This window comes from Nannobrachium achirus, assembly GCF_963921795.1.
Source record: "Nannobrachium achirus genome assembly, chromosome: 5".
In the NCBI taxonomy this organism is placed as follows: Eukaryota; Metazoa; Chordata; class Actinopteri; order Myctophiformes; family Myctophidae; genus Nannobrachium; species Nannobrachium achirus.
In genome coordinates, this window is record NC_137814.1 from 68,774,374 (window position 1) to 68,798,253 (window position 23,880).

The 23,880-nt window shown below is 42.3% G+C and overlaps 1 protein-coding gene and 1 pseudogene across 2 annotated transcripts in view; both read left to right on the top strand.

The window, feature by feature from the left end:
- LOC308286126 (CYFIP-related Rac1 interactor B-like) overlaps positions 1-11,383 on the top strand; it is a gene marked incomplete at its 3' end in the record, with an annotated part of 28,763 nt that extends 17,380 nt beyond the window's left edge. The window contains exons 3-6 of the mRNA XM_080727082.1: positions 208-329; positions 5,244-5,349; positions 9,973-10,109; positions 11,270-11,383. Coding sequence (XP_080583208.1) covers positions 208-329; positions 5,244-5,349; positions 9,973-10,109; positions 11,270-11,383 — 479 coding nt within the window. The remainder of the gene's footprint in view (positions 1-207; positions 330-5,243; positions 5,350-9,972; positions 10,110-11,269) is intronic.
- LOC308284505 (CYFIP-related Rac1 interactor B-like) overlaps positions 1-23,880 on the top strand; it is a 218,603-nt pseudogene that overhangs the window by 190,712 nt on the left and 4,011 nt on the right. The window contains exons 3-6 of the transcript XR_013963345.1: positions 12,297-12,407; positions 16,545-16,624; positions 16,978-17,104; positions 19,998-20,068. The product of XR_013963345.1 is annotated as a CYFIP-related Rac1 interactor B-like (transcript). The remainder of the gene's footprint in view (positions 1-12,296; positions 12,408-16,544; positions 16,625-16,977; positions 17,105-19,997; positions 20,069-23,880) is intronic.

Below are 23,880 nucleotides of genomic sequence, written 5' to 3' on the forward strand. Positions count from 1 at the left end.
AATGGTGGTTCTCTCCTCAGATGCTCAGCCTACAGATGCAGAGAGGGAGTTGTGGGAGATGTAGTTTTAATGGTGGTGCTCTCCTCAGATGCCCAGCCTACGGCTGCAGAGAGGGAGTTGTGGGAGATGTAGTTTTAATGGTGGTTCTCTCCTCCTGCAGAGTGGGAGGTGTGGGAGATGTAGTTTTAATGGTGGTTCTCTCCTCAGATGCCCAGCCTACAGATGCAGAGAGGGAGGTGTGGGAGATGGTGAACAAGGTCCTGACGGAGGCCATGGTGATCCTAGAAGAACTGCAGTCCTACACTGGAGCAGGGGAGGAGATACGACAGGTAGGCTGGGCTGGGTTATTATTATGAGGTCACAGTTCACAAACAGGTGCAGGAGAGGAGATATGACAGGTAGGCTGGGCTGGGTTATTATTATGAGGTCACAGTTCACAAACAGGTGCAGGAGAGGAGATATGACAGTTAAGGCCCATTCCCACTGGGCCAGATAACAGATTAAAAAAATCTCTTTCTCCAGATATTTTTTTTCCATTCAAAGTGGATGGTAGATACAGATACAAAAAATATCTACCACAGATATTTGCCACAGATACTTTTATCTGTGGCAAATATTTGTTTTATCTGTATCTACCATCCACTTTGAATGGAAAATATCTGGAGAAAGAGATTTTTTTTATCTGTTATCTGGCCCAGTGGGAATGGGCCTTTAGGCTGGTCTGGTTATTCAATTTCAATTCAATTCAATTTTATGAAAGTGTCAAATCATAGAAAGTTATCTGAACACACTTTATATACTGTAGGCTACAGAGCAGAGAGAAAGCGAGGGGGGGGGGGAGGAGTGTGTGAGAGAGAGAAAGACCTGAGTAGATACAGTCATGGCCCCCACCTGGAGCAAGCAATTTGCGACAGTGGTAACGATAAAACACCTCTTAAGGAGGAGGAAACGTCATGACAGACCCAGTTTAAAGATGGGGACTCTGGGGAGTTAAGATTTCAGAATATCAACAAAAAGAACACTGGTGTCTACATGACAAGAAAGAGACACTGGTGTCTACTGTCTACATATTGACCAGACAGAGACAGAGGAGAAAGTGGTCCAGTCAGCTGGGGCATTAAGGCCACTGTGGCCTCAGGTCATGCCATTGGTTTGAGGGGCATTAAGGCCACTGTGGCCTCAGGTCATGCCATTGGTTTGAGGGGCACAAGGCCAAACTGAGGGGCAACGATGGCCATGGCCTTCATGAAATTCCTGCCCCGCTTGTGACATAAACAATCGAGAAAAATCCAGACTTTAAATCAATCATTTAAGATAGAATGCAGTATGGGAACATAGTATGCCCACATTGCCCAGTCAATAAAGTACTGTTAATTCTCTATTATGCTGCATTCATTTTAGACTCTAGAGAGGGTGTATTGGGTAAATGAGCCATCTTGTGGCGATAAACTGTAATAGCAGTCTCTGGTTGCATATTTAACAGCTTACATCTCAACCATGTAATGAGGCTGCTGGCCATGTTAAAATTAATTAGACTCTTAACCAAGTATACCGTTTTTTGGGGGTGACATAAACCTTGGTTTTGGAAACCACCCAACCTTAAAGGACAACTTTGTTTTTTTACAACAAGGGTTCATACATCAGAGAAAAGAAAAGATGAGTGTTAAAATGTTTTCATTGACTGCTTTCTATCATTTTAGTGATTGTAAGGATTTTGATTTGCATGCATGCCCCCAGGTTGGGGGCATGGGGACATCAAGTGGCTAAATATGTCTTTTTAGACACAATAAGCCCATTCCCAAGATGCACCACAATCTTTCATGGGAAGATGTAACTTATGGGGGCTGGTATAAATAGTAACAAAGAAATTGCCGGCTTATTGCGTCTAAAAAGACTTGTATGCATGCCTCCACCAACTGAAAGCAAAATACTAAAATCGCTAAAACAATAGAAAGCAGTAAATGAAAACAGGTGCAGACTATTTGTTTTTCTATTTGGCAGCCTAGGAGGACATTATACAGTACCCACAGACTGGTTGTTAGAGGGTTTCAACAACTTGGGATGCCCAAAAAGGAGGCAAAATTGGCAGCCACAATATATGGCAGAGACGCTGCTGCTTATAGGTTATACCCATACAGTAGTTAGTGAAATGCTTATTGTATTATATATTATGAAGACATACAGTATGCCATTATTCTGTGAATGTAACTGTAGCACAGTGAGTCTGAGGGCTCTATTTTGATTGTCTTAAGTACCAGCTCTTATGCCTTAACTTAAAGACCTGTCCATAATGTCTCTTCGTCAGAGAGTTCAGACTTTCCGACGTGCAGCTTTCCAAACTCTAATTCGGGGTAATGCTTTTCAGAAGATGCGAATGACGTCATTTTGTAGTTGAACCGGACCTTTTCGACGAAAGGACGAAATGTTTGGTGGTCGGAGACAGTATGAACAGGCCTTTAAGTTAAGGCACAAGAACTGGTACTGTACTTCTGACAATCAAAATAGAGCCCTCAGACTAACTGCCTCCACTTGATGGCCATATAAACTCTAGTATCTCCCCCAGTCCATAGGGATATTGATTGATTGATTGAGGTATTTATTAGAAGTATTGCATAGGAAAAGGTACAGTTTCATGACAGTACAGTTCACTGGTACAATGTCAACTAAAAGGAAACTCGGGTAAGACAAGCTTATTTCCGTTGAGATCTGGTGGTTAAGATGTTAGGCTTTCACGCGGGAGACCCGGGTTCGAATCCCGGCCGTTACATAACCTTACTGCGCCTGTAATATTTGTGTCCTTGTGTGCTCTCCTCTGTGTGGACATAAATAAATGTGTGTGTGTGTGCGTGTGTGTGTGTGCGTGTGTGTGTGTGTGTGTGTGTGTGTGTGTGTGTGTGTGTGTGTGTGTGTGTGTGTGTGTGTGTGTGTGTGTGTGTGTGTGTGTGTGTGTGTGTGTGTGTGTGTGTGTGTGTGTGTGTGCGTGCATGTTTCTCAGGCCATCCAGAACCCCAGTCAGCAGGGAGTTCAGGACAGAGCCTGGGCGGCTGTGGTTCCTCTGGTGGGGAAACTCAAGAGATTCTACCAGTTCAGCCAGAACCTGGGTGAGAACATACAGTACCTTATACACTGAAACAACATAATACATTACTGTAAGGTAGAGTTCAGCAGAACCTGGGTGAGAACACACCTTAAAGGAAGGGTAACATAACGGGCACTACTTTGTGTCAATAGAACAGTGACATAGTTGTGAACATATTTGCCAATGCAACTATACCCTGAAAGGGTTAATATTGGGAGCTGTAGGAAGAAGGAGGTCCCAACTCCCGAGGCACCGCCCAGCCGCCTCGGAATGTGACGAGCCAAAACAGAGCGTCGTCTGTGGAACACGCTCACGTGACCCAATGATAAGTGAATGGGAGTTTTAAAACGGGGGAGAAGCGAGGACCGCATGCGCTTCATGCCGCTCTGCTCTGGGCCGCGCACCACATGTTTGGAACAATTGGAAAGCCTGGTGGGCGAGGTTAGCCCGTCACAGTCTCCGACAGAGAGTGAGACACAGTAGACCCTGGAGCAGTGCAGTAGCCTCGGTCAGCAGCGTTAAACTTTCTCCATAATCCACACGACACAACTCACACAAGTATGTTTATACATACCTCGTGGCCGTTTCTTTTTTTATTCATACGGGCGGAGCGCGACGCGAGGACTAAACCGAAAATGAAACCAGCGCTAGTGAGTACTTTTACAGTATAGCGCGTGTGCCCGTCGTTGTTCGACTGCAACCTTTTCTGTCAAGTCTGGTAACTAAAACCTGTTTACTATGTTTATATCACCACTCAATCAATGCGATTTGAGACGTGAGTTTGCATAATCACAGACCGTACACAATCACTACTATACCCGTCTCATCTGGTTTGTTCACAAACAGCGTGCAGTGAAGCCCCAGTAGCCTACCAGTGGCGTCAGTTCAGAAAAAGCTAAGGTATGGCAACATGACAGACACCAGTCATGTTGCCATACCTTAGCAACAGGCACGATGAAAGTACATTTTATTATTTCCCCCTGTAGCCTAGGTATGGCAGGTGCCATAGCTTGCCATACCCAATTGACGCCTCTGTAGCCTACGTTACTATAGTAACCCGACACTGCAAAGATCTACAAGCTCAGAACGCGTTGCGAACGCGACGCGTTGTGAGCTTGTAGATCTGCTACTTTAAAAAGCCAGACCCACTGTGCTGTACGGGGAACTCGAGCAGTCGGGCTTATAGGACCGTGGAGAGACGAATTTTGGGCAGATGATAGGAATATTTTGTCTTATCGCCGAACCTTAATTAATAGATACGGGGGTGTGGTAATTACCGCAATACCGGCGGTAAATGGGAGGACGGTAACCGCGATAACAAAATGTTGATACCGAGCCACCCCTAGCCACAATATATGGCAGAGACGCTGCTGCTTATAGGTTATACCCATACAGTAGTTAGTGAAATGCTTATTGTATTATATATTATGAAGACATACAGTATGCCATTATTCTGTGAATGTAACTGTAGCACAGTGAGTCTGAGGGCTCTATTTTGATTGTCTTAAGTACCAGCTCTTATGCCTTAACTTAAAGACCTGTCCATAATGTCTCTTCGTCAGAGAGTTCAGACTTTCCGACGTGCAGCTTTCCAAACTCTAATTCGGGGTAATGCTTTTCAGAAGATGCGAATGACGTCATTTTGTAGTTGAACCGGACCTTTTCGACGAAAGGACGAAATGTTTGGTGGTCGGAGACAGTATGAACAGGCCTTTAAGTTAAGGCACAAGAACTGGTACTGTACTTCTGACAATCAAAATAGAGCCCTCAGACTAACTGCCTCCACTTGATGGCCATATAAACTCTAGTATCTCCCCCAGTCCATAGGGATATTGATTGATTGATTGAGGTATTTATTAGAAGTATTGCATAGGAAAAGGTACAGTTTCATGACAGTACAGTTCACTGGTACAATGTCAACTAAAAGGAAACTCGGGTAAGACAAGCTTATTTCCGTTGAGATCTGGTGGTTAAGATGTTAGGCTTTCACGCGGGAGACCCGGGTTCGAATCCCGGCCGTTACATAACCTTACTGCGCCTGTAATATTTGTGTCCTTGTGTGCTCTCCTCTGTGTGGACATAAATAAATGTGTGTGTGTGTGTGTGTGTGTGTGTGTGTGTGTGTGTGTGTGTGTGTGTGTGTGTGTGCGTGCATGTTTCTCAGGCCATCCAGAACCCCAGTCAGCAGGGAGTTCAGGACAGAGCCTGGGCGGCTGTGGTTCCTCTGGTGGGGAAACTCAAGAGATTCTACCAGTTCAGCCAGAACCTGGGTGAGAACATACAGTACCTTATACACTGAAACAACATAATACATTACTGTAAGGTAGAGTTCAGCAGAACCTGGGTGAGAACACACCTTAAAGGAAGGGTAACATAACGGGCACTACTTTGTGTCAATAGAACAGTGACATAGTTGTGAACATATTTGCCAATGCAACTATACCCTGAAAGGGTTAATATTGGGAGCTGTAGGAAGAAGGAGGTCCCAACTCCCGAGGCACCGCCCAGCCGCCTCGGAATGTGACGAGCCAAAACAGAGCGTCGTCTGTGGAACACGCTCACGTGACCCAATGATAAGTGAATGGGAAAAGGCTGTGGGAATTACGCTATTGTATACTTTAATAATAAAGATAAATACATAACATTGTTAATGACCGTGACCTACGATCTGAATTCTGTCCCCACGTTATATAATTTTATTAATTTACGTGACTGATTTCGCTATATTCATATTGAAACAAGTGCTTGCAGTCGCGAGGGGCGTGTCTTGACTCGCTCCAGGCTTGCTAGAGCGGCTAATGGAGCTCTGCCCGGCCCAGCGGCCGGGCTCATTCGTGGGTAGAACTAACAGAGGAGAGGGGACTCGGTGTTTGGTTATGGAGGTTTTTTCCTGTTTTTTTTTACGATGACCAACGATATGTATGCTATCACACGTTGTGTTATGTTTTGTAATTGATGGGACTGATTTCGCTGTATTCATGCTGAAGCACAGCTCGCACGAGTCTACAGTCGCGAGGGGGGGGTCTTGACTTCGCTCCAGGCTTTGTGGATAGCGGCTGCTGTTCGCTGTTCATGCCGCGATGAGAGGTTCATGTGCGGGATGAACAAGCCATTGTGACTCGGTGATTTTTATGGAGCTTTTCTTTCCCGGGCCGTTCCTGGGACAAATCATCATGACAAAATAAGATAAATAGGGGACAGCCGGACAGGGCGACTATTTGTGAGGATAAGTGAATAATAATTAGAAGATAGAGTTAAAATAAAACATTAAACCAAGCACTTTGGCCGAGGCTTGCGCTCGCATCGCTTGCATCTACGCTCGGGACTCGTGTGTAAAGTAACTAAGTAGCCAACATTTACTCAAGTACTAAACCAAGCACTTTGACCGAGGCTTGTCATCATTGTGAGTGGATGAGAGCCGCTCGCCCGCTAAAGTAACTAAGTAGCCTACATTTACTCAAGTATTGATGTACTTTGAGGCGGAGATAGCCTTCTTCTAATCGGCTCGCCTGCAGTCGGTAACTAATAGGCTACATTTACTCAGATACTGTACTTAAGTAGGGCCCTACAATTTTGAGGTATTTTTACTTTATTGGAGTGTTTTACATTTCAGTACTTTTATTTCTACTCCACTTCATCTCAAAATAAATCATTGTAGGCTACTTTTACTCCCCTGCAGTTATTTAAAAAAAAAAGTTATTAAAAATACTTTGTTTAATTATTATTACAAACCATTCATTAATTACTATATACATCGGCCATTTGAAATTAGCCGATCTACAAGCTCACAGTGCGTGACAGACATTTTCTTGTAACGGTTTATTTCTACATCGTAGTATCGATACTGTTACTTGTTGATACTTTTACTTGAGTACAAAATATGAGTACTTCTTCCACCGCTGCGCTGTCAGTCCGTGCAGCCGTGCTGACAAGGAAACAGCAAGGGGGGCGTGTCCAGCTTGCATTTCACCGAGACAAGAGGGCAGGAGAGAGTCTCTTGTTTTCGTCATTTTCACGCGACAACTTTATTTCCGAAGTTATTTCCCAAAATGGCCCCAGTTGGTCTTATTAATTTATAAACCTCAAATGTAACTATATATTTCCAAACTAATATGACTCAAATATATGTTAAAAATACTTAGGGGGACCTTTAGAGACATGTGTCAACAGTTTTACAAGGCAAATTTCATGGTGCCTACACTTTAACACCTTAACACTGAAACAACATAATACATAATACATTGTTTTCTCACTCAACAGTAAACAAATCAACGTAAAGTATAGGTGTATAGAGGGTGTCTGCACATTTCTAAAGTGACAATTTAAGGAATTTTAGTGCCTTTAAAATGACAAATTAAACATTGGCCAAATTGTCAAATATTAGGCAGAATTTTTTGCGAGGCGTGTGAGCATGTACTGTAGATCTGCTATTTTCACAATAGAACCGTGTTGTACAAAATGTAATGCCTCAACTCTTAGTGCTCATCAGGGTGGAGGGGTCCCCAGTTAAAATATGATTATTTGGGGGGTCTCGGCCTGAAAAGGTTGAGAACCATTGCTGTAAGGTATAGTAGAGTTCAGCCAGAACCTGTGTGAGAAAACACTAAAGCATCTTATTAAGAAATAACAACACAAACTGTAAGGTAGAGTTCTAAGTTTGGCTGACAGTGTATTGAACATCACCATGGCACAACAGCAAGAATGTAGGACAAGTTTCATTTCTGTTTGAAGCCCCTTATTTTCTGTTGCACACATGAGCATTTGTAAATGGTGAAGAGGCTTCACCTTTTTGTGATGCATTTATTGACATGGATAGACAGTAGGCTGACAGGACAAGGGGGAGAGACATGGGGAATGACACGCAGCAAAGACCGTCGGAATCGGTCTCAAACTCAAACTCGCAACACGCTGCCAGCCTTAAGCTCTGAGCAGGGCACGCAAGTTCATCATGCATGTGTCCTCAACGTATTAAAGGAGCTATAGTCAACTTTTTCTTGAAAAACGGATGCTAAAATAAAAATGTTTCGAAAATATTTTATAAAAAAATAAGCTTCATATAAGTGTTTCTATTCAAAGATTACCACAAAAAGCGTAAAATAATGATCAAATAATCATTTTGGCCATTGTCAGACCGACACTTTGTTTACATTCTAGTCTATAGACTAGGATGTAAACAAAGTGTCGGCTCTACAATGAAAAAGTTGACTATAACTCCTTTAAATATTATTTTATTTGTTGGGACTCATTTGGTGCCCTTCGGCACAATGGTGCCATACACAGTTTACAGTTTACAGTTTAGGCATTTAGCAGACGCTTTTAATCCAAAGCGACTTACAATAAGCAGATAAAACATCGCTATAATAAACAAGATTAAATGTCAGTACATCAACAGCAATATAACAAATGTAAATGAATATCTATCTAGAAAAAAACAATATAATCCGTAAAGAAAAAAAGGTTTCTAAAAAATAAACCAAAACAAAATAATGCTAACTAGCTTCATGTATGGTCATAGAGTGTTTCAGTAGTGCTATGGGTTTAGGTGGAGTCTGAAAAGGTGAGTCTTCAGTCCACAGCGAAAGCTAGCGAGTGAGTCCGTTGTTCAAAGTGCGACAGGGAGTTTATTCCACAGCTTGGGGGCCAGGAGGGCAAACTGTCTCGGTCAAGTGGATTTTTTCACACACTGCGTGCTGTGCGTATAGGCCTAGCAGTGGGCTACTGGACAGGTGGGATTAGGGATAGAGATTGAGAGGACCACTCTCTTCCACACTAACTATTAGGAGTTTCTGCTCAATTCCTAAAATGCTAATTAACTGCATGACATGTATCCTGCTCTTATACTCTGTAGGTCATTCTGGATGAGAGACTCTATTAAATGACTATATTATGATGTAAATTCATGTTGTATAATTATGTTACATGTCTATACATGGGTTTCATTTGTAGTCCTCCGCCAATCGTCCTATTGGTGTAGAACAGGGGTCTTCAACAGGGGGTCCGGGACCCCTAGGGGGTCCTCAGAGCTACTACAGGGGGTCCTCCAAATCTTTGTGTGATATAAACTTTTTTTTTCTCCTTTTTTATATGAATCATTTGAACCCTGGTGTCCAAATTCGGTGTTGTGAGCTTGTAGATCGGCTATTTTCGGCAAAGAGCTTTGGTGTAGAGGGGAGTGAAAGGTTAAGTTTACGGGGGTCCCTGCTTCATCTCTCTCTCAACCAAGGGGTCCTTGGACTGAAAACGTTGAAGACCCCTGGTGTAGAACATTAGTTCTAAGCCAATCAGAGTTATCAGACAAATTGAAACGCCCGAGTTGGTCCATAACATGACCTACAAACAGGACAAATGAAACTCATGAATATGATGATGTAAATTCATGTTGTATAATGCTGTTAAATGACTATATTATGACATAAATCCATGTTGTATAACAGGCACGTGCACACATAGACATCAAAGGGGGGCTTGAGCCCCTGCCCTTTTACCTGTCTGTAAAAAGTACCCTCTCCAGACCATGAATGCAGTTTTCACTATGGTGAAAGAAATGCAAATGCCCTACCTGAAGGCAGCATTCAAGAGAATTGCCTTGTCCAAACTCTCCTGAACTTGAATGCAGCATCTTATGTTGAAAGAATGTCCCTCTCTGTGTAGAAATCCATGCCGTTACGCCACATCTCCAGTATTCACTTGATTATGCTTAGTTCAGTGTGGTATCACGCACCGAAAACAGCCGACCTCCAAGCTTACAATGCATCGTAGCGCGACGCGTTGTGAGCTTGGAGGTCGGCAATTTTTTTCCAGCAAAAGACCCTTTTAGAAATGCCAGCCCCTGCCTCCAGCCTCTCTAACACATTCATGGTGTAAATTAATGTTGTATAATTATCTTTCTCCAGAGTGTACTCTTCGAGCCCTGCTGACCGCTCTCACCAGTTCTCCCAGCTCTCCCACTCAGCATCTGGAGCAGGAGCAGGCTCTGGCCAGACAGTTTGCTGAGATCCTCCATTTTACCCTGAGGTTCGACGAGCTCAAGGTAGGGCATTCACCAAATATTCGAATATTCGAATATCAAAGTCACTATTCGACGTTGTTCACTGAAGTCGAATATTCGCTTATTTTTATTTTCTCTTTAAAAAATATAGAGTTTATAAAGCATGGCTAGATAGGAAGTCATAAGAATGAGTTGTCAATGCCCCTGGTGGATGAATGTGTTAATGCTCTATGCCAGGGCTTCTCAAACCTTTTTAGGCTGTGACCCTCAAAATAAACATATTTGAACTGGGGACCCCCACCCTGACAAGCACTTGAAATTGTAGGTATTACATTTAATGTGACCCGGTTCCACAGATAAATATTGTGAAAATAGCAGATCTACATGCATGTAGATCTGCTATTTTCACAATGTTCGCCTCTTGCTTACTTAAAGGGGTGCTGTCACCTAAAGGGGTACGGTCACTTTAAATAGTCATGTTAAAATATGAATTAATATTTTTATGATGTCATTGTGGGAATGCGCAATTATAAGCCAATCAAATTATTGACTGTACTTAGACTACTTACTGTACTGGTCAGCTGTTGTTGGTGGGGCGAGGGGCAGATTACACTGTGACATGAGTTTCAGACTATTTCAGACTGTTTTCTATCATACTATTATAATTTCGGGGCGTGTCAGCAGGCCTTTAATATTTGACAGTTTGGCGAGTCCTGTCGAATATTCGACTATTCGAATACTTTGAATACTCCTCTCCTCTCCTCTCCTCTCCTCTCCTCTCCTCTCCTCTCCTCTCCTCTCCTACAGTCTTGTAGTGCTAAATTTGGAAGTGGGGGCAACGCCCCACGCACGCACATGCACGCGCGTCAATGCGCTTGCGCGCAAAAGTAAACGACAACGGTGCAATTATATTCAATATTTAATCGTTTTGTAGAAAACACAACATAGCTCATAAATCTTAATTAAAGAGTCTCACACGATGTTACTTTGTGCTTTTCATTTGGACATAAGACATTTAAACAATGTAGTCAATATTCAATCATCAATCATTAATGCATTATATAACAAACGGTGAAAGTGGTAAACGCATGTTTTGGATAGCACATTAATTCTTAAAAGAAATGAACCAAAAAGATTAGAGTAAGTTCCCCTGTTTAGTTATAACAACTGCCAGAGTGGGTCTGGGTTATCTGACACGACAGGCTGTGCCACTCTGGTTTGAGTGCTTGTGGCGCGATGCGTTGGCAACCAAGTCCTTACAGGGCTCTGGTTTCCAGAACCGGAGCGGAGGTCCATGCAGTACTGATGAACATTAGCTGACACACGTTCTGGATGCAGTCGCAAACGGAGTGATGTTATTATTATATTAGGTTCATCAAACTAAAGCCACTCTCGCATTCTGCTGAGCTGCATGGGATAAGTTAACTAGTAGCATGAGTGCACGTTGAACGCTTGTTTCACTTTCTAAATGTTTCATAAATAGCAAGAATAGCGCATCACAATGCATGACCAGGTGTTGTGTTATGAGCTTGCATCACCAACGTTTGAGTGACAAAGCAGGGCGTTCTTTATTTTTTTTAATTCTGTAGTGAATGGTAAATGGTGCATTTATATAGTGCCCTTATCCAAGGCGCTTTACAGAGATTGTGCATTACATTAACACATTCACACACACATTCATACACCGATGGCAGTCTTGCTCAAGGACTCTTTGACACTAATTCTGGGGGAGCCCGGGATCGAACTGGGAACCCTTTGGGAACCCTCTGTGTTCTAAAACGGCAACTCTACCCCTGAGCCACTGCAAAAAAGTTTACCTTGAAATATGGAGATACGTTTCTGCAGTGATATGTTTATGTCATTAAAACAGATTTTATACTTTTGTTTTTGGTGTGTGTGTGTGTGTGTGTGTGTGTGTGTGTGTGTGTGTGTGTGTGTGTGTGTGTGTGTGTGTGTGTGTGTGTGTGTGTGTGTAAACCTCTGCCAGACTGCCATCAGACAGGAGTCCAGTTAAAATGGCCAAGGGTTTCTATGGGGCTTTTAAGCCGTGACATCATTTTGTAGTCAGACCTCCAAGCAGATTTATTATCAATATCTGTCCCTCGCTATTTCAACAGATCCGAGACAGAAATAACGACTAAAGTATAATTCTACCACTTTGAGGGCGAGTCTTCTGGTAGGCCTGTCAATAAAATGTTTCATGACAGACATGTTGTTGTTGTTTTTCAGTCAGAGGATGATTTTGATGTCAACACCGAGCTGGCCAATCGGATGTCTCTATTCTACGCCAGTGCCACGCCCATGTTGAAGACACTGAGCGACGCCACCACCAAGTTTGAAGTTTGTTTCTGAAGTAAGATGTGCGTGTGCGTGCGTGTGTTTGCTGTTTGGAGTTTTGTTTTTAGGGCTTGTGGGGATACCATACGTGGACTCCGTAGTCAAAGAGGGGCTGGACTGTTGCACCAGCTATGGTCTTCAGTGTGTTGAAGTTGACCATCGGGGCGATCCTCTGTAGGAAACGAGTTTGTTGGTTGATTTAGGCCAGTCAATCTAAGCTAAAAAAGGGCCTGACCCAAAAGAAATTGCAATAGTAATGGTTCAAGGTTTTTTATGATCCTTAGGGTCATCCAAAAAAACATATTAAAAGTTGTGAATTATATATTTAGTGGATCAAGGTAAATTCAGGGGGTTCAAGTTTGGGTCCATTCACTTAAGCCCCTTTTCGACTGCAGTTTTAGCACCACACCACACCACACCACACCACACCACATAAAAATATCTACATTTTCCATTACACAAAAGTACCCCTATCGGTAAGAAACAAATTGACTCTTTTAACTGTGATTATAATACAATATAAATTTGTATTACAACTATCCTAATTATAATGCACTATAATGGATTATAACTCTGATTATAATCCACTATAAAGTATTAATGTATTACTATGATAATTATAATACACTATAATAGATTATGATAGTGGTTATAACACAATAGAATCTATTATCATGTATTACAACTATATCCTGGGGGTCCAAATGAAAAGTCAGTGAGTGATCAGTCATTATGATGTTTTTGGCCCTGTTTGACCTAGCTCAGACCTACTCTAGAGTGGATACTTTTTAGTACCCTGTTTAGTACCACTTTCACACCACTCTACTTGTAGTGGAAAACCTGGCACAAGTGGGCGGTGTGGTGTGGAGTGGCGTGGAGTTGTGCCAGTGGAAAAGGGGCTTTACTATACATGAAACAAAGACCCCCAAAAAATCTTCTTTAAGTAGCATGTGTGGGGTCTAACTAGGGTTTTTTCATGATTCTGAATCCATTGCAAGCATTTGTTTTGCACAAAAAACATTCCTTGGGCTAAAAACGGACCCATAGAACTATGGTTTAGTGATGAGTCATCACTTTTCTGGGGTCAGCTGCTCTGTTTTTTGGTGTCCGTTTTTAACCCGACGATTTTTTTTGTGCAAAACGAATGCTTATAATGGATTCAGGACCATGAAAAAACCCTAGTTAGACCCCTCACATGCTAATTAAAGAAGTTTTTGGGGGGTCTTTTTTTCCTGTATAGTAAGTGAATGGACCCAAACATGAACCCTCTAAATTTACCTTGATCCACTAAATATATAATTCACAACTTTTAATATGTTATTTGGATGACCCTAAGGATCATAAGAAACCTTGAACCATTACTATTGCAATTTCTTTTGTGTCAAACCTTAGATTGACTAGCCTAATTTTATTTACTAGAATAAGTCTAGTCGGCGACCTGGCCAACTCGGAACAATGTAAATAGGGAATGAATGCCCCGCCCTTTAATGCAAACCCCATTATACCTGTTGTCATAGGACCCGTTTTGACCATCTGTTTGCCTGTGTCCATTTATGCCCATATATGGAGATATCTGTTATCTGTCTGTCTGTCAGCGTCCATTTTATGTCCATATATGGAGATCACTGCAGATATAGTTCTGGGTCCATTTTATGCCCATATATGCCCATATATGGAGATATCTGTCTATTTGCGTCCATTTCACGCCCATATATGGAGATCTCTGAATCTGTCTGTCTGTGTCCCTTTATGCCCGTATATGGAGATCTTTGTGATTCTGCGTAAATTTTATGCCCATATATGCCATTTGCGTCCATTTTATGCCCATTTATGGAGATCTCTGTATCCGTCTGTCTGTGTGTCTGTCTGTGTCCCTTTATGCCCGTATATGGAGATCTTTGTGATTCTGCGTAAATTTTATGCCCATATATGCCATTTGCGTCCATATAGTTCTGGGTCCATTTTATGCCCATATATGCCCATATATGGAGATATCTGTCTATTTGCGTCCATTTCACGCCCATATATGGAGATCTCTGAATCTGTCTGTCTGTGTCCCTTTATCCATTTTATGCCCATATATGGGGGCATTCATTTTATGCCCATATATGGAGAACGCGCGTGCCCGTGGGACGAACGGTTCTCATATGGGGGCATTCATTTTATGCCCATATATGGAGAACGCGCGTGCCCGTGGGACGAACGGTTCTCGAGATACGCGGATTACCTACATACATACACACTCACAGAGATTTTTTGTTGACTCATGTGGCGTACGTGATTAATTTTATGCCCATATATGCCATTTGCGTCCATTTTATGCCCATTTATGGAGATCTCTGTATCCGTCTGTCTGTGTGTCTGTCTGTGTCCCTTTATGCCCGTATATGGAGATCTTTGTGATTCTGCGTAAATTTTATGCCCATATATGCCATTTGCGTCCATATAGTTCTGGGTCCATTTTATGCCCATATATGCCCATATATGGAGATATCTGTCTATTTGCGTCCATTTCACGCCCATATATGGAGATCTCTGAATCTGTCTGTCTGTGTCCCTTTATCCATTTTATGCCCATATATGGGGGCATTCATTTTATGCCCATATATGGAGAACACGCGTGCCTGTGGGACGAACGGTTCTCATATGGGGGCATTCATTTTATGCCCATATATGGAGAACGCGCGTGCCCGTGGGACGAACGGTTCTCGAGATACGCGGATTACCTACATACATACACACTCACAGAGATTTTTTGTTGACTCATGTGGCGTACGTGATGTCAGAGCCTTTTATGAAGTGATGTCACAATGAGTCAGAGCTTTCGCCGATTTCCTCAGAAACAGCCTGATGTCAACAATCAACCCCGCATAAGGAGATTCCGAACGTTTCGCGCCGGTTCGGGAAAACCGCGCGTCGGGTCGGGTCGAGACCCGGCACTGCACTCCGTGCCGCGGCGGGGAACGCGCGTGCCGAATCTGAAGCCGGTGGGACGAACGGTTCTCGAGATACGCGGATTACAGACACACACACACGCAGAGACTTCTCGCATTTATAGATAGATTACCTTTGAAGTCATCTTTTCGCTGGAAAGATTAGCTTCAAGGATACATCCTAAGTAGGAGATTTCGTTTTTTCGTGTTATGACCTTGTCACCCACTTTGATTGTGAAGTTATCGATATTTTTGAGGTTATGATTTGAATGCCTGTGGTTGTACCATAGACTGTAAAAAATATATGGACAAAGCGAAGCCATTGGTTTCTATGCAGCGCAAAAGACGCATTTTGGGTCCTTGGCATGGGTGTCGCCATCATAGATTGTAAAAGCACCAGAGGAGGCTATTGGCTGCCAACGGTCACGTGCAACCGCAGGGATACATGGGAGAATGTGGTCGGAGCCTCCCGAACTACAGCACACGAAGAAGAACACAGCCGGCTGGTATCAGTTTAGTTGGCCACGCCCCCCCCCCCCCCCCCCCCCCCCCCCCGCAACTTTATCATCAATTTTAACATAACTGGGACCTTATTTTCACAAAATGCATATCATCGTGATTGAAAGGCAATTTTTAACTAGCGATAGGAACCATAAAGTATTTATGAAAATGTTAATTAAGGTTAGAAAACGAAAGGGGAAAATTAATGGGATCCAATGGAGAACAATTCTTTTTGCGATCGGCCGGGGGGGGGGGGGAAACAGCGTAACTAGCGGCCAATCATAGGAAGTTTTAGTTCCGTATTGGAATCATTTTAAATCGGCGGAACAATGCCCCTGGGTTTTACCGGTCAGTTCCCAGTACAACAGTAACACCCTGTGGATGTACTGGTCAGTACAACAGTAACACCCTGTGGTTGTACTGGTCAGTACATCAGTAACACCCTGTGGTTGTACTGGTCAGTACATCAGTAACACCCTGTGGTTGTACTGGTCAGTACATCAGTAACACCCTGTGGATGTACTGGTCAGTACAACAGTAACACCCTGTGGATGTACTGGTCAGTGCATCAGTAACACCCTGTGGATGTACTGGTCAGTACAACAGTAACACCCTGTGGTTGTACTGGTCAGTACATCAGTAACACCCTGTGGATGTACTGGTCAGTACATCAGTAACACCCTGTGGTTGTACCTGTGTGTTCCAGAACCCAGACGTCCCGGTAGAACACACCACAGACTGTTTGAGCACCATGGCCTGTGTGTGTAAGGTGATGCTGGAGACACCGTGAGTTCAATACCTTCTAATGCTGTCTCACTTACTACACACATGTACACACTCACTCACACACACACACACGAGCGAGAGAGTTCAAGTTCCAGTCAGTTTATTTTCTGTTTACATAGAAATGTGTTGTAATGTGCAACAAGTGCCAGCCTACGAGAAACACTAAAATAAATACACCACATTAAAAAACACATAGACACATACAGACTTCAACACAAGACCAGCAATAAAACAAGTCCAATTTTCCACAACTCTCAATTTTCAACGACTCTTTACAAGAGTCGTTTCACCAGTGAGGAGACAGTGTTGTAATGATAATAATAATATTAATGATAATATTAATGTGTTTACAGGGAGTATAAGAGTCGTTTCACCAGTGAAGAGACAGTGTTGTTGTGTCTCAGGGTGATGGTGGGGGTCATCATCCTCTATGACTAGGTCCATCCTGCTGGAGCCTTCGTCAAGACCTCCAACATAGATGTATGTATGACCTCTGACCTTACAGGATGACCTTTCACCTCCCTCTGACCTTACTGTATGGAACACCATGAACTTCACCTCCGTTTTTCATACTTCTATAGTTTACAGTTTATGCATTTAGCAGATGCTTTTAGTCCAAAGCGACTTACAATAAGCAGGTAATGCACATCACTATAACAAGCAAGATGATATGTCAGTGGTACAATATAAATATAACAAATGCATAGGAATATCAATCTAGAAAAAACAATAATATAGGTCAACCACGCACCCAATCAGTAAAAAACTTTTAAAACCTAATAAATGCTAACTAGCTTCATGTATGATCATCGAGGGAAGGGGAGTGTTACAGTAGTGCTATGGGTTTAGGTGGAGTCTGAAGAGGTGAGTCTTCAGTCCACGGAGGAAGCTAGGGAGTGATTCTGTTGTTCTAAGTGCGACAGGGAGTTTATTCCACAGTTTGGATGCCAGGAGGGCAAATTGTCTAGGCCTGGAATTTCATCATTTTAGGGGCAAGGCCACTTGGCTTTTGGGGTTGTCCATTTTTTTAGGGCACAAAGGTCAAATGCCAGGGCAGGAAGGCCATCAAATAAAACAAGATTTTAGTCCATTGAAATAATTTGTTGAATTTAAGGGTTAGGGATGATAACCTGATCTGGTATTTACAATCTGATCCATGCTCAGCCCTGCACCAATCAAAGTTACTGGATTGGTTTAAAGATGGGGACTCTGGGGAAGATTTCAGAATCTCAACAAAAGACACTGGTGTCTACATGACAAGAAAGAGACACTGGTGTCTACATGACAAGAAAGAGACACTGGTGTCTACATGACAAGAAAGAGACACTGGTGTCTACATGACAAGAATGAGACACTGGTGTCTACATGACAAGAAAGAGACACTGGTGTCTACATGACAAGAAAGAGACTGGTGTCTACATGACAAGAAAGAGACACTGGTGTCTACATGACATGAAAGAGACACTGGTGTCTACATGACAAGAAAGAGACACTGGTGTCTACATGACAAGAAAGAGACTGGTGTCTACATGACAAGAAAGAGACACTGGTGTCTACATGACATGAAAGAGACACTGGTGTCTACATGACAAGAAAGAGACTGGTGTCTACATGACAAGAAAGAGACACTGGTGTCTACATGACATGAAAGAGACACTGGTGTCTACATGACAAGAAAGAGACACTGGTGTCTACATGACAAGAAAGAGACTGGTGTCTACATGACAAGAAAGAGACACTGGTGTCTACATGACATGAAAGAGACACTGGTGTCTACATGACATGAAAGAGACACTGGTGTCTACATGACAAGAAAGAGACACTGGTGTCTACATGACAAGAAAGAGACACTGGTGTCTACATGACATGAAAGAGACACTAGTGTCTACATGACAAGAAAGAGACACTGGTGTCTACATGACAAGAAAGAGACACTGGTGTCTACATGACAAGAAAGAGACAAGAGGAGAAAGTGCCACAGTCAGCTGGGGCATTAAAGGATTAGTTCACCCCCAAAATAATTGTTTTTCTATTGATTACTCATGCCATGGAGACTTGAGTTCAATAATATTTTAATTTTTTTGTCACATTCCTAAGACAATGATGTGATTCTAGTAAATTTACCCCCATTGATTCCGGATGGGGACCCAAATGCATTCGGGTAAATTCATTGTACTCACATTTTTGTCTTAGGAATGTGACAAGAAACAAAAAATATTATTGAACTCAAGTTTCCATGGCATGAGTAATCAATAGGAAAAAAAAATATTTTGGGGGTGAACTAATCCTTTAAGGCCACTGTGGCCTCAGGTCATGCCATTGGTTTGAGGGGCATTAAGTCCACTGTGGCCTCAGGTCATGCCATTGGTTTGAGGGGCATTAAGGCGGGGCATTAAGGCAACGGCGGTTTCCTGCCCTGCTTCCAAGTATGAAAAATTTAGGTTTTCATACTTTTGTTTCGGGGTGAAAAGAGATAATGTTGGAAAATGATCTCCTATAATAACATTCCCAGAACAGGGATGCCACGTTGAAAGTGGTTAATAAATGAGTGTTGCATTAAACAATAAAAGGCTTATTAATGCTGATAGACAGTTTAATCTGCTAAAACAAGTCAGAGTTGGGGACAATAAAATAACTGAATGTGAGGTTGAATGTGAACACTAGGGGGTGCCAGTTACCAACCTCCAGTCTGAACTTTCCAAACTTCCCCTGTGGAGGTTGACAGAATTACAGTTAGAACACAATCCTGGATGAATTATGATCTTCTAAAAGACATCAAGTCAAGAAATTGTCTTTTTACTAATGTATGAAAACCAGAGATGAGCAACTGTTCAGTGAATATGCAATGTTTTATAATGAACAGCGATCAGATCATTGTTGAGAAATAAACCTTGACAGGCCTTGATCACTGTTTATTATCCTGCTTATTACACCTCTACTTAATAAAGCAATAAGACATTTGGCCCAAAATGAAACCATTATTATTATTTTGTATTGTTCAGGTTGAAGAAAATAGTTCATTAGATTGTGCCAGGTGCGTCCACCAGCACACCTGTGATGTGTGTTGTGATGTGAGATGTGATGTGATGTGTGTTTAGATGTGAGATGTGATGTGTGTTGTGATGTGTGATGTGATGTGTGTTTAGATGTGAGATGTGATGTGTGTTGTGATGTGTGTTTAGATGTGAGATGTGATGTGTGATGTGATGTGTGTTTTGATGAGAGATGTGATGTGTGTTGTGATGTGTGATGTGATGTGATGTGTGTTTAGATGTGAGATGTGATGTGATGTGATGTGAGATGTGATGTGTGTTGTGATGTGAGATGTGATGTGATGTGTGTTGTGATGTGAGATGTGATGTGTTTGTTTCAGATGAAAGGGTGCATCAAGGTCCTGAAGGAACAACCTCCAAACAGTGTGGAAGGACTGCTCAACGCTCTCAGGTTCAAACACACATCTTTATCTTTTATTATAAGCTGTTATAATGATAATGATAACTCGGTACACTGTATCCTCATCAAATCACTACAGAAAGGTCTTCAAACATCAAGTTTTACATACGGTATCTTAACTCAATATTGAGTTAGCTCTAATATGACGTCAGTGGGAACAGATATTGATTGATTATTAACACAATAATCAATCATATTTTCATTTGAAAACATTTATTTTCCCTTCATGAAGATTCTTGATTTAATCTTCATTAACATTAGACATTTCAAGGCTCAATAAGCAAAGTCTTGTTATGGTTATGATGGAATAGAGAGTAATTGTTACTAGTAAGACACCTCAGGGTGCTAAATTCAAACTGTCAACTGAATGACGTAAATAAATCCTACCAGAACAATGTAAATAGCTCAACAAAAGTAATATTTGTAGTGTATTTTTTTCCAACTTCAATGCTAAATGCCACTTTCAATGCCACTTTCAATTTCATTTATTCAACTCTTAAACACACCCGAAATAATTTGTAATCAACTGCAATCGACTAATCAATGGCTTAAATATTTGCACAAGATGTGGCTAAATCTAAGGAATGATCAGAAAAGTTCAGAGAAGAGATTATTGCTTAGTTCAGAGAAAAGATTTGTACAAAAGAGGAAAACTATTGCAAAGGCAATGGATGTTCCCAAAGGTACGGTTTTGAGCATAGTTCACAGTGTTAACAGTGGCTACACTATTGAACCTAATTTTCAGAGGGGTTTGAATAATTTCGAGCACAATGGTAGGTTGTGGGTTCAAATCCACCGTGGCTTCGTCGGGTGGAATGCGAACTCAATTGGTCCGTGTTCGAGGGTGGGGAGCCAGGCGGGGAGGAATGTGATATTTGTCATGTATAGAGCAGTGAAGTTTGACGTCATTTACCCATACTTGGTTCAGGTTTTTTCCCCCCATTCTGAATTCCCATAGACTTTTTTTCATATCGCATCATATAAGAACTGTGTTCCAAACATAAACAAATGATCTCAGTGGTTTGACTCATATGGATATGAAGAATCAACTGATGGTGAGAAAACGCCCTAATGTTACTGTCGCCGAATTAGTTACATTTTCGCTAGAAACCGGCTTTATCAAATATGAGTGACTGACTATCATAAACCACACAGAGCCACCTCGCCGACAATATCGCAAAGACCGTTTGTTTATTGTTGGACCACAATGCTTATATGAGACGATTTTAAGATGACCCAATGTTATTCTCCATAGATAAATTACTTACGTGAACCGGGGGATGAGCGAGTCACGTCTTGACTTCACTGCTCCTACTACGGACTGAGGGTGGCACCTGTCAGCAGGGAGTGTTGGGTGGGAGGAGTAGGACGGCTCTCTGTCCAGTGACAACTAGGGATGGAGCTCTTAAAATCTTATTGATAATGAGCAACTTATCGATCCTGCTTATTGAGCCGGGCTTTTATTGAGCCCACTGTTACATTTAGAACATAAGTGGTATGTTTTATTGAGCCCACTATTACATTTAGAACATAAGTGGTATGTTTTATTGGCCAGTTGTTGCAACTGTGAGTTTGTGGCTGACCACCATCTACGAAGATAACAATTGACAAAAGTAACAATTATCGTTAAATATCATTAAAACAATCATTCATTAGTGTGCAATAAGTGTTAAATGACTTTATATTATGGATAGTACTGTAATAATTTCTTGATCGCCTTGTCTTGATTGTTTAAACATGACGTCATGGGCCGCTATGCTCGATAACAAGCTTGATAAGCCCACAGCGTATTGATACCGGGTACTCAATAAATGTGTTATCGGGTTATCCAGCTACCCTTGTTTAGGGCTCCATCCCTAGTGACATCACAGACATGTGTGTTTGGGGAATTCATTGGCATAAAGCAGGGGTGGGCAACTTTGATGATGCAGAAGGCCACTATATTTCCACCTTCACTCCAGAGGGCCACTATATTTCCACCTTCACTCCAGAGGGCCACTATATTTCCACCTTCACTCTAGAGGGCCACTATATTTCCACCTTCACTCTAGAGGGCCACTATATTTCCACCTTCACTCTAGAGGGCCACTATATTTCCACCTTCACTCTAGAGGGCCACTATATTTCCACCTTCACTCTAGAGGGCCACTATATTTCCACCTTCACTCTAGAGGGCCACTATATTTCCACCTTCACTCTAGAGGGCCACTATATTTCCACCTTCACTCTAGAGGGCCACTATATTTCCACCTTCACTCTAGAGGGCCACTATATTTCCACCTTCACTCTAGAGGGCCACTATATTTCCACCTTCACTCTAGAGGGCCACTATATTTCCACCTTCACTCTAGAGGGCCACTATATTTCCACCTTCACTCTAGAGGGCCACTATATTTCCACCTTCACTCTAGAGGGCCACTATATTTCCACCTTCACTCCAGAGGGCCACTATATTTCCACCTTCACTCTAGAGGGCCACTATATTTCCACCTTCACTCTAGAGGGCCACTATATTTCCACCTTCACTCCAGAGGGCCACTATATTTCCACCTTCACTCTAGAGGGCCACTATATTTCCACCTTCACTCTAGAGGGCCACTATATTTCCACCTTCACTCTAGAGGGCCACTATATTTCCACCTTCACTCTAGAGGGCCACTATATTTCCACCTTCACTCTAGAGGGCCACTATATTTCCACCTTCACTCTAGAGGGCCACTATATTTCCACCTTCACTCTAGAGGGCCACTATATTTCCACCTTCACTCTAGAGGGCCACTATATTTCCACCTTCACTCTAGAGGGCCACTATATTTCCACCTTCACTCTAGAGGGCCACTATATTTCCACCTTCACTCTAGAGGGCCACTATATTTCCACCTTCACTCCAGAGGGCCACTATATTTCCACCTTCACTCTAGAGGGCCACTATATTTCCACCTTCACTCTAGAGGGCCACTATATTTCCACCTTCACTCTAGAGGGCCACTATATTTCCACCTTCACTCTAGAGGGCCACTATATTTCCACCTTCACTCTAGAGGGCCACTATATTTCCACCTTCACTCTAGAGGGCCACTATATTTCCACCTTCACTCTAGAGGGCCACTATATTTCCACCTTCACTCTAGAGGGCCACTATATTTCCACCTTCACTCTAGAGGGCCACTATATTTCCACCTTCACTCTAGAGGGCCACTATATTTCCACCTTCACTCTAGAGGGCCACTATATTTCCACCTTCACTCTAGAGGGCCACTATATTTCCACCTTCACTCTAGAGGGCCACTATATTTCCACCTTCACTCCAGAGGGCCACTATATTTCCACCTTCACTCTAGAGGGCCACTATATTTCCACCTTCACTCTAGAGGGCCACTATATTTCCACCTTCACTCTAGAGGGCCACTATATTTCCACCTTCACTCTAGAGGGCCACATTGCATATTTGCTTATGTCGTACCGTGTCATTCTAGTATCTCATACAAAAGAAGCAAAAATAGCAGATCTACAAGCTCAAAACGTATCGCAGAGCGATGTGTTTTGAGCTTGTAGATCTGCTATTTTTGCTCCTTTTGAATTGGAATCTTATTTTTTTGTTATTTTTGAATTGGAATCCTGAAATGTAACATTTTGATTGAATTTCAAACGCATTTACAGTAGTTATATAATCATGTTTATGAACCTAAATACAAATACATTGGACATAAACATTTTAATACTACTATACTAGTCATTAACACATCGGATGCCCGGATGTATTCGACGTGTGTGTGTTTGCTGGTGCCCATGGCAATGCGTCA